Raw genomic sequence first — 12391 nt, 5'->3', positions numbered from 1 at the left:
CAACAACACAACGTCAAACAACAAAAAACCAAAGAAAAACTTAGCTAAAGATGAATATGTTTCAGTGTGTTTCGAAAATGTAAGGGATGCAAGTATACATACTAAATTCTTACGACTGGTTGGTGAAAAAACAAGTAATCATTAATATGATTATTAACTTTCAATTAATGCTACTCAACCGTGTGTAAATGAATGGGTATTAAAGTAATTTTGGAAGTGCATGATGCCAATACAGAGGTGTAGGGGAAGATCTCATCTATTTTAGTCATTCTAGAAACCACGTGGAATTGTAACATTTCATATGACAAATAGAATCACAAGTAAACAATCTATAGAAATGCCAATATAAATATCCTAATCCTATTTCAATACCACTTAATCAAATTTTGAAGTGTCTTTCCTATACCCAAAGTAACAACTTCAATTGTTTATTCTGTGTAGTGTAGTGTTTGTTTATGTTAAGTTATTTCAACTTTGGCTAACGAATTCTTCAAATATTATTTGGTGTCTTTTATGTCTATATGCCTCTTATTCTGCAGGATATGGACTATTGATCCTTTGCATATAACCAAGGGCATGCATGCATTCAATGTACCCACTCTCACAGAATAGGTAAGAGAAAGTAGTAAAGTAAAGCTACTATCTGTATTAAATTTTGAACACTACAATGCAAAGCGGCTCCCACTTCCATCCAAAAAACGATCTGTATGCCACCCTTTGCACTCTAATTCTTTCAGAAACACAGGGAACACCTCATTCATTTTCTCATAGGCCTGCAGCAGGGTACTGTTACTGAGATCATGAGAGGACTTGTCAAATTGTACAGAATATGCAGCAACCAGCCACCCTCTCAATGCATCTTCACCAATAGCATCTTTCTCCAATACCATATCAATGCACCTATTATCACCATTTAAAAGAAACTTCTCCCCAGGGAATACTTGTTTTAATTCAAGAAGCTTTGAAGGCTTAATTGCCTTGTGCAAAGCCCTACCCACTCTTACGTTTCCAGCATCTTCTATTAGCTTCCGAGGAAATAGTAAATCTTCTCGATATCTTAGATCAGCTGGGCTTGACACGTTTCCAGCCTGGCTTGTACTCAATCAACAGTCCAACAGCATTTCAGTTTCACAAATAAAGAATGGAAACCAAGAGTTCATTTACAAAAACTCAGACCACACCTTAAGAAAATCAGCCACAATCAATGCAGTTCTTTGTGGATTCAAGGTATTGACAGGAGTAGCTCTCATTTCTTCAGTAACGCTGTATATGTGTATAAATGATAGTAGGGGCCCCACAACCAACTAACAAGAAAGAAATGTTTTATATTCCATCAGTTTGCATTCATATAAATTCATAATTATTATTTCAGTAGTTGGGCTTATTATTTCTATAAAATAAAAATAATAATAATAAAGTTATTTTCTTTTAGTAATGCTTTAATGAAAAATAACCAATATGGTTACCACAGCATCTACCAAAAATCCCATAATTTTTACATAATATGTTGCTCAAAATTTTGATACGGGTCTATACCTTTCCCTGCATTGATGCACATACAGTCGATGCTAATTGAATTCCAATTCCAATTCCAACAACATTGAAGAGAGTTGAAATAGCTTCCCCTCTAGCAAATAGGTCACTTAGGTTTCCTTCTTTAGCGAATGAAGAATATATAGGTAATCTTGTAGCTCTGGATGCAACAACTGCCATCCCCTGTTGAGTCCAAAATAAATGGAAAGGTAAGTGTTTGATATATTGCATCTTATGTTAATTAGAGAAACATAGTCCCTCGGTTAATTATGTTATTTTTACATGTTCATATGTTTTTAGGCTTAACCCACATTCTAATTATTATGGTTAGATATATTAGATATATTGCATTTTATGTTGATTAAGAAAACATAGACATTTAATATTGTTTGATATCGGTAGATATTATATGTAACAATATCTGCAATTTAACATATTTATATTTGGTTGTCATATATACATGTATAATTCTTCCTTATAAATATATTACCCTATGTATATTATAGACATAACATAAGAGAGATTAATCCTATACCTAGTTTTTCTCTATATTTGACGTGATATCTAGAACTTAGGTTCTTTGGCCTTATTTTTTCGTCGCTTCTACCACTGCAACCGCTACCGCCATCGTCACCATCACTAGAGTGTCATTTTAAACCAGGAACTACACAGTTTTGATCGCCTCAGCCAGACGACCTCAACGTCACAAGAATCTCTGTCATTGGAACAGCCACACTCCATCACGCACCATTGAAAGTCACACCATTGTCCGCTTCACCATCATGCATGGCGACGCATCGCGAACCCTCTCCAACAACGATCACCTGCTTCGAGATTGCCTTTCCATCCTCTTTTTGGATCTGGCCTCATTGATCGGACCCCTTTGGTGTTTTAAGGTTTTTCTCTCTCTTCTTCCATGGCATCTTCCGCTTCCAATTCCACTTCCAATATATCTGCCACCAATGTGTCCGACCTATCAGTCTTTACTAACTATGTCAATGCACAGTTGCCCATTGGTAAATTAAAGAGCACTAATTATGCAACTTAGGCGTTAGACATTAAACTTTGGCTTGAGAGTCAGAGTATTTTGATCATCTTACTCAAAAAGTGACTAATATCACTCCCAATAATTTTTCCCGTTGGAAGAGAATCGATGCTCAGTTATGTATGGTTCTCAAAATACCATCCAATCTTCTTTAAAACAAATGTTTCATGCCTACGACAATTTATTCTACACCAATGATACTCAATGTCTTTATGGTATTTGTCACGATCTTTTCAATGTTGTTGCTTCTCAAATTCAAGACTCTGGCTGATTATTTGTGTAAGATTCATGCTCTTTTTCATGAATTAAATGATGTACTGCCTACTGCAATGGTCAAAGTTTTTCATGGGTTTTTCATGGTATTGGCTTTACACGGATTGGCTAATAGATATTCTTAACTCCGTGATCAGATTTTGGGTTCCCTTGTTATACCCAATTTTACTTTTACTTGTTTCACCATTTTGTGTGTGCCATGTAAATCTATCAATGATACACTTGTTTTATGCCAATGATTCCTCTGCGTTGGCATCTCAACATGATGATCACAATTGCTCCCGCAAGCCAGGAAAAGAGCGTCACAAGTGTGACCATTGTGGCAAGCTAAGCCACAAGATTGACAGGTGATATGCATTACAAGGTCGTCCTCTGACTCTGCTGTTATTGCTAAGACTGATTCTCCCTCACAATCATCTATTGTGGATCCTCCTCTATCTAATACTGCTAATAAATCTACTCTCTTCAATGAATTTCTTCAATGGAGTGAGGATCATCAACCCTCAAGTTCCAATGCTTTTGTTGCACACACAAGTACATCTTTTGTGGATCCTCCTCTATCTAATACTGCTAATAAATCTACTCTCTTCAATGAATTTCTTCAATGGAGTGAGGATCATCAACCCTCAAGTTCCAATGCTTTTGTTGCACACACAAGTACATCTTTTGTTGATCTGACTCAATCTTCGTCTATTGTTCTTTGGGTTCTTGACTCAAAAGCCACATATCACATTACTAGTAACAAATATTTTTTTCCTCTTTATCCTCTCCGAATAACTTATGTTTTAGCTCATGGTGTTGGGATTGTTAACCTTTTTCCTTTTTTATCCATTGATAATGTTTTTATGTCTTTAGTCTCCTTTTAACTTATTATTCATTAGTCTTCTAACTCGTTTTCTTGATTGTGTTATTTCTTTTACCAAAACTTTTGTTTGTTAACAAAACTAGAGTCCGAGACAAGTGATGGGTACCAGATGTGAGTCTCGTGATCTTTATCATCTCCACCCTTCTACACATGTTAGTTCAGTTATGAAGTTTCCATCTCTCCATCATGTTCAACTAGGTCATCCTAATCTGGCCAAATTTCAACAGCTTCGTCCCAGCTTGTCCAAGTTGACTAGTTTGGTGTGTGAGTCTTGTCAATTAGGGTAACATAGTTGAAGTTTCTTTCCTATTGATGTCTCACAACGTACTTCACCCCTTTTACCTTAGTTCACTCTAACATTTTGGGTCTTAGTCATGTTAAGTCTAATTTAGATTTTCAATATTTTGTTACTTTTATTAATGATTATTCTATCTGTATTTGGTTATTTTTAATGAAAATGTTCTAATTTATTTTATAACTTTCAAACCTTTTATAATGAAATTAAAACTCAATTTGGTGTTTCTATTCAAATTTTGAGAAGTGATAATGATCGTGAATATCTTTCGCATTCTTTTAAACAATTTATGGTTTCTCATGATATTCTCTATCAAACTTCATGTGCTTATACACCTCAATAAAATGGAATGGCAGAATGCAAGAATAAACATCTTATTGAAACAACTCGCACACTTCTTCAACATTTTTGGAGTGATATTATTCTTATTACATGTTATTTAATTAATCATATGCCATCTTCGATTTAAGATAACAAAATTCCTCATTCTATTTTATTTCCTCGTTTTATTTTGGATCTATATGTTTTGTTCATAATGTTTGTCCTGGTCTTAATAAGTTATCTCCTAGATCACACAAAATTCGTGTTTCTAGTATTTACTCGATCCCAAAAAGGATACAAGTGTTTTCTCCTTCCCTTAACTGCTATTTTGTTTCTTCATGTCACCTTCAATGAGTTTTCCTTTTATTGTAAGGGTCCGCTTCTTCTGATATGTCTTCTGTTATCTGTGATCCTCTTGTTTTGCATAGTCAACCATCAAATCCTCCTTCTCCATCACCCTTTTAGGTTTATATTCGAAGACATTGTTCTGAACAACCACCAAGTGACTCACTTCAATTGCCAACTTTTTTTTCTCCTTTAGCTCCAACTACTGAGTTTGAACCCCCAATTGCTTCCATAAAGATATATGTTCTACTTGTAATCCCTCTCCACATTATATTGCATTGAATTACCATATATTATGTTCACCTTTTTATACATGCCTTGCATCTATTGCTTTTGTGACCATCCCTAAATCTAGCCCATCCTGGTTGGCGTCAGGCCGTGCTAGATGAACTAAGTGCTCTTTAGAATAATGGAGCTTGAGAGCTCGTCCCATTACTACCTAAGGAATCTGTTGCAGGTTGCAAGTAAGCTTTTGCTATCAAAATTGGTGTTGATGATACTATTTATCACCTTAAAGCTCTACTTGTAGCCAAAGGCTACACATAAATTTTTGGATTGGATTATGGTGATACTTTTTCTCCAATGGAAAAGATGGCTTCTATTAGTTTATTTCTAGAATTGGCTGCTCTTCAACAATTACCTCTTTATTGAATGGATGTCAAAAATGTTTTCTCAAATGAGATTTACGGGAATAAATTTATATGGAGCAACCTCCTAGATTTTTTGCTCAAGGGGAGTTGGATTGATAGTCATCTTAGCAAATCTTTACATGGCATAAAACAGTCTCCTAAGGCCTAGTTTGGCCAATTTCATAGCGTTGTTCAACAATTTGGTATGACTTGAAGTAAGGAAAATCATTTACTCTTTTATCATCACTCGAGTACTGGATGTGTTTATTTGGTAGTATATGTCGATGACATTGTTCTTACAAGCAATAACCACCATGGATCTCCCAGATGAAACAACACCTTTGCCATCATTTCCAAACAAAATATTGGCAAACTCAGATATTTCTTAGATATTGAGGTAGCACAATCCAATGATGGTATTGTTATCTCTCAAAGGAAGTATGCATTGGATATTTTGGAGGACACTGGTTGATGAATTCAAAATCAGTTGACACACCCATGGATCTTAATACCAACCACCTACCAAATTAGGGGGAGCCTATTTCAGATCTTGAATAGTATAAAAGATTGGTTGGGAAATTAAATTACCATACCGTTACTTATTCTAACATTTCCTTTGTCATCAGTGTGGTGAGCCAATTTCTCAATTCCAAATGTGAAGATCATTGGGATATAGTCATTCGTATATTAAAGTACATTAAAGAATCTCTTGAAAAAGGTTTGTTATATGGTTCCAATAATCATACAAAAGTTGTTTTCTATTTAGATGTTAATTGGGCAGGATTTCCTTTTGATAGAAAATTTACTTTTGAGTATTGTGTCTCCATTGATGGTAATTTGATCTCTTAGAATAGCAAGAAACAAAGTGTTGTGGCAAGATCTAGTGCAGAAGCAGAATAGAGTTATGGCCTCAGCCACTTGTGAACTTGTCTAGCCTAAGCAATTACTTAGAGTGTTACAATTTGAAGATATCACTCAAATGACACTTATATGTGATAATTAGGCTGCTCTTTATTAGTTTTAATCATGTCTTTCATGAGAGGACCAAACCATTGAGATTGACTATCATTTCATGCAAGAGAAGATTGTATCGGGAGACATCAAGACCAAGTTCATCAACTCAAATGATCAGTTTGCAGATATTTTCACTAAGTCTTTACTGAGACCAAGAATTGATTTTATTAGTAACAAGCTTGCTACATACAATTTATATGCACCAGCTTGACAGGGAGTGTTAGATATATTACATTTTATGCTAATTAGGAAAACATAGTCCCTATGTTAATTATGTTATTTTTATAAATTCATTTGTGTTTGGGCTTGGCCCACATTCTCATTACTATAAATTACCTTATCTGTATTTTCTACACAAGGGAGATTATTCTTGTACCTAGTTTTACTATATTCAATAGTAAGGTTATACCCGAAAATGGAATGGTTAAATGAATACTTTCACCGAACAAAAAATGTTCTCTATCATGAGAAACATATGCATGAATGAGTATATTGAACAAGATAGAGTCTATGGTTTGGGAGGCACTAGAACAAACCTATTTTAAGGCCAAGGATGTTGCTCAAATTTATGATGCAAATCACTAGAGTTATAAAAGCAAAGTCTCCAAAAGACTAAAGAATCCTAAAAGAGTATATTGAAAAAGATAGAGTCTATGATTATTTGGTAGGCTTGAATCCAAAATATGATCAGGTCCAGATTATGGGAAAAGAGAAGGTTCCAAGGATTAATGAAGTGGTAGTCATTATCCAAAGTGAAGAAAGTAGGAGATGACTTCTTGAGAAAGAGAATAATTTTTATTATTTACATTCATATCTATTACATTCTCCTTACCTCTATTTATAACAATCTAATCTTCTAAAAAAGAGGGAAATAAGGAAACAATATACTGAAAAATAATCTAGAAGATCCTACAAAATATTTTCTCTAATCAGGAAGATTCTACAGATAATTTCTCTAATTAAGAAGATTCTATAGATATTTCCTCTAATTACAACATGATTGATGCTGGAGACTCCAACCAACTACTAAAAACTCGACAACGAAAGTTAAAGGAGGAACAACAATGATTTCTAACCAAAGAAAAAGAGTGGTCCCAAATATGGAGAAAAAACATGAGGAGGTTTGGTGTACCTATTGCAACAAGCCACGTCTCACAAGGGAGACGTGTTGGAAATTACATGGAAACTCCCCAAGGTGAAGATGAAGGTAGAAAGGAGGCCACAACAGAGAATGGGGAGAAAGGAAACCAAAACGAAGAATGAGAGCTAAAATGAGGTCCTAAAAGAAGGCGAAAGCTAGGACAAACGCACATTGTTAATAGACAATATAAAGAATTTGTCCCTATCCCGCTGAATCATGAATATATAGAAGGAGTAACCTCCTTCTTTACTAATTTGGAGAAGCCCACATGTACTAGCTCTTTAACATATTCTAGTAAATGTACCCACCATCCAAAAATAATTGTGTTAAAATATATCACCTTCAATAAACAAGAGAGCTACTTCAAGTAGCCTCATCTTCAAGGGGAGAATAAAAGAGAGGAATATGAGATCAATAAATGCCACCATGTAAATTAATTTTAAAAACTCAATAAAAATGAATACCTTGGCAAAATTTCCAAGGCCAGCCATTTCAAGAAAGAGCTGAGGACATAAAGGAGAAAGCACTTCCAAACCAGTGCCTACATCGTAGAGCACATCAGCTGCAAGATGGAAGGCTTATTCAAGTCATACACCATAGAATATGAAAAATAAGAGCTAAAATAAGAAAAAAAGAAAATGTTCCAACTTTAATGCAAACCTAAAATTCTCCAACGTTTAGGCTCAGAATCCATTCTTGCACCTAAATTGCTGCATATGAGATTCCCTAAATGTTGCATGCCATCCTTTAAAATCTGAATATTAGCATAAGAAACGAATTATATATTAGGTGCATGGCACAATAACTGGTCTGTGAAATCGTCAAAATGCAAAGTAGCCTCAAATTACCCAACTAACAGCAGTTGCTTGTGCAGGAGTGGGCCGCATGCCTGCAGCAAATAGCAGTGACTGCAGAAGAAAAAGCATACGGAACAAGAATACTAACAGAAATGGACGAGAAGATGTGGCAAACATGTGATTTTTATGCTAGTCAATCCAGATCTGATTAGAAATCAGAGTGATACAGAACAAAGACTAAGAACACAGCGCAATAAAGAAGGAAAACTCCCTCAAGCAAACTAGCCTCTCCGCTTTTTCTTTTGCGTTAAAAATAACCTTCCCCACACCATCTCTCCTTGTGCTTCCTTATAACAAACTATTGAATAAAAAGAAACTAAATGGCAACTTCAAATATTAATGAAAGCTTAGTGCTCTAGTTTTCTATATTCCTTTTTCCCAATTAAGACTCTTGTTGGAGGAGGGCTAAATGAGATTCTCTTAGAACTTAATTGTTTAGTAAGGATCCTTCCGTAAGAAAATAGCTGATTAATAAAAAGAACATGCTTATACACATTGCAGTAAATTAAACTAGGTCCACCAGTTGTATCATAGCCACACCAGCTTTGCTGGACTCTTTCAGTTCAGCACTTCTCTAGTTGTCTTGTTATGCCACCTCAACTTCTCTTCCAACTCTTATTTCAACTTATGGCAATAAATATTCTTTCTGTCAACAGAAAATTTTGCGTACTCTTACTTTATAATGTCTAGTTTTAGCTTCATTTCTTTTAAGCAATGTGTAACTCTTCACGATAAATGACTCTAACTATTCCTCTAGTCTTCCAATTTCCTTGACTAACATTTCCTTTTGCTCTTAGCTTTAACCTTGCAGTTTAGCAAAGAGCTCATTCCAAATTGAGATTGAATTAGGCATAAACTCACTCATTAAGATGGTATCAAAGTCATTAAGAGTCTATCCTAGTCAAGTTCTTTGGGACTATCATGTAACTGCTATGAGGTTAGACCACCCATAAATATCTAATCTCACACTAGAGATGTTCATTCACTGGCGTGATAAAATGTTTTGAAGATCCCACATTTACTAAAAGTAAGATCAAATGTCACAAACTATAGTAAGACATGCACCAACTATAAGACAAACATTTTGTAAGGTTGAGTAAGACACAAACCCACTCATTAAGAGCGTGGATGTGTGGAAGTCAAATGTCAGCTACGATAATGAGATAATAAAGCAATGCACCAACTATAGTTATCCTTCACATGCCAACATCTACCATGTTTGGATTAGCTTATAATAAGGAAGTAACCTCTACATAAAAATAATAAAAACCAAAATCCAGCTGGTTTCAACAAAATATTCGGAACGAACAGGTTTTAATTAAAAGAGTCTAGCATGAGTCATTAGGAAAGCGGATACATGAATTGCTGATGTTCTCAAGTTATTAGAAGAAGACCTGAGTCGATAACACAGATAGAGCTGCACTGGCAGTGTGTTGCAGTGCTCGAAACTGTGTGTATCTGAGGTAACCTTCATTCACACTGCAAAGCGAACACCCAAAAAAATGAATTAGCTAATCAAATAAACCACGAATGCACGCAACATGCTCAGGAAAAGAACAAAGAACCTGTACGGATATCCTGAAGGGAAAAATTTATTCAGGAATGAGTCAACTATCTTGTGGTATAACGGCCGGGAATCACCAATGGTAGTCACCTACAGAGAAACCAAAAATAAAATGTTGTAAGGCAGTGCAGCAAAAACATATACACAATCTGTTTTCACCATTGCACCAATATTTAGAAACATAGAACAAAGTGAAATAAGATACTTCCTTGAAAGTTAAAAGGAAAAAAAAAGTCCATTTCCTGGGAAAAAGTAAAAAAAAAAATAAAGGGAAACAAAATTTTAGCTAATTAATTTTTTTGAATCACACTTTTTTGGAAAGTTTCCTTAAATTGGTGCAAGGTCTCCCAACCAATAAGAAGAACAATACTTATATGAAGCTCAATAGATTTTTTTTTGGTGGTGTTATAAAATCAAAATTGAAGTTTCACCTCCGCAGTTGGTGTTGTTATATCGACCTTTAATACAAATTTTTATTATAATTTTGATTAAAAAACAACACCGAAAGCACCAATGAGGATAAGCAGTAGGATTATACGGAAAGTTGGCCATGGGGTTCGAACTGGAAGCGGCGACAAACAGATACAGAGGTTTCGAACCACAACACAGGAGGGCTTTCACATTCTTTGTCTGCTTTTTTCTTCCAAATTTTCAGCTTCTCCTAGTTTTGCAAAAGAAAATTAAAACCCAAAATCAAAAAAGAAAAGGAACCTAACAAAGGGAAGAATAGATACCATGAAATCCATGAAGAGAATCTGAATCTAGAGAGAAAAGGTAAGGTCTTTCAAACGGGTACAGCGTTGAAGAGTGACTCCACGCAATATTAGGATTGTTGTAGGAAATGGGAATGGATATTTTACCATTACCAGGTGTGTGTGTGTGTTCAGTCACGGCATATTAAGTTAGAGCAAATTACTTTTGAATATTACATTATTAATAATTATACACAATATTTGTTTTCATCCAACTATTAGATCATAATTTTATATTATCATGATTACTTTTATTAAGCTTTTCAAATATTAAACTACAACCACAAGACAATAAAAGAATTCATATTTTATTATGTTTTTAAAACATTATTCTAATTTTAATTTACATAATGAGATATTAAATAATTTATAAAAATTACATTTTTTATTAATATGTTCTATGTTAAAGAATTTTTTCTTTCTTTTTAAAGAGAGTTATGAAAATAAAGTAATTCAACTTAAAAGACTAAAATTACATTAGCGTAATTTGAACTCTCTTTCATATATATTAAAATATAAAAATTAAAAATTAAGTTCAATAGTATATTTTGTCTTATTAATTTAAATTGAGTTTAATATCATCTCATTGTTTTCAAGTTCTTGATTACATTTCAGTTTTTAAAATGTAACAATTTAGTCATTCTTGTAAAATCAACAAAAACATAGAAACAAATACAATTATTATCTCTTAAAGTGAATAAATTATTACATACTTTAAAATATAAAACAAATTGAAAACTTAAAAAATAATAGAATAATAGTGAAATCAACTTAAAAATAATAAAATGAAATTGACTATTAAATCTAAAATATACATTTCATATAATAACAACAAATATGTTGTCGTTGTAGTCAGATCAACTGAGCGAAATATGTTATCAATCAACAACAATGAAACAAGCATAGATATAAGTGTAGAGAATAAAGATGAAGTTTTAAAGGAGTCTCTCTAAGGTACATGTCAAACGTCAAATTGATACAAGTGATGAGGAGTGAGATAAACCTCTCGATCGTTCTAGGTTGTAATTGAGTTAGTTATACAGTCTAAGAGTATGTCACTTGCTATGGGGTTAGGATTAGCCGAAGAAGAAATAAATGTACTTAGTGAAAACATTGAGGACTATGTTATAAGCTTTTGAGTGTGTAAGGGTAATGAGTAGACCTGTCAAATAGGCCCTTATAATAAGTCTTGGCCCTAGCCCATGTGGGTTGGGGCCAAAAAAGCCCCTAGGGTCAAAAAAGCCCTTTATTAAAAAAGCTCCCAGAGCTAAAAAGCCCAAAGCCCTGTGGGTTAGGGCTAGCCCATGGACTTTCTTTTTTATAAAAAAAAAATTAAATATCCAATAATAAATTGCATTTTTGCAGAGAAAAAGAACATTTATGTTAAGTGTTATAACTTGGAAAATACATGTAAGCATACAGGTAAGCATCTTTTTTTTACTTTAATAAATATTTTTACATAATTATTAATTAGAAAATAATAAATAGGATTTCATATTTTTCATCCTAAATTTGACATTAAATTAAAATTAGTGTATATTATAACCTTTCACAAATTTTAATCTTCAAACTTAGTTAACTTCTTCTTACATGCATAATAAACTAACTTATATATAAAAACTTTAGTGTTAGAAAAATTATATTTATTTATTTTAAAAAATAGATATAACTAAGTTTGAGATAATGATAAATTCAAATTTTGTATTAAAATTTAAAGAATAAAAATATATTTAATTATAAAAGTATTATTAAATTTT

General features: G+C 33.5%; 1 protein-coding gene across 1 annotated transcript; it reads right to left on the bottom strand.

The window, feature by feature from the left end:
• Positions 1-448: 448 nt before the first annotated feature.
• LOC106778331 (protein root UVB sensitive 2, chloroplastic) lies at positions 449-10770 on the bottom strand. Its single transcript, XM_014666278.2, has 10 exons — positions 10617-10770; positions 10421-10543; positions 9884-9972; positions 9713-9797; positions 8310-8369; positions 8122-8215; positions 7926-8023; positions 1537-1716; positions 1182-1304; positions 449-1088 (listed from the first exon to the last, which is right to left on the bottom strand). The coding sequence occupies exons 1-10, from the start codon at positions 10626-10628 to the stop codon at positions 663-665; spliced, it is 1290 nt and encodes a 429-aa protein (XP_014521764.1). The 5' UTR covers positions 10629-10770; the 3' UTR covers positions 449-662.
• Between the last annotated feature and the right edge of the window lie 1621 nt (positions 10771-12391).

Source organism: Vigna radiata, unplaced genomic scaffold (genome assembly GCF_000741045.1).
Source record: "Vigna radiata var. radiata cultivar VC1973A unplaced genomic scaffold, Vradiata_ver6 scaffold_403, whole genome shotgun sequence".
In the NCBI taxonomy this organism is placed as follows: Eukaryota; Viridiplantae; Streptophyta; class Magnoliopsida; order Fabales; family Fabaceae; genus Vigna; species Vigna radiata.
The sequence above is the reverse complement of the archived record's forward strand: the minus strand, read 5'-3'. Positions and strand labels throughout refer to the sequence as shown.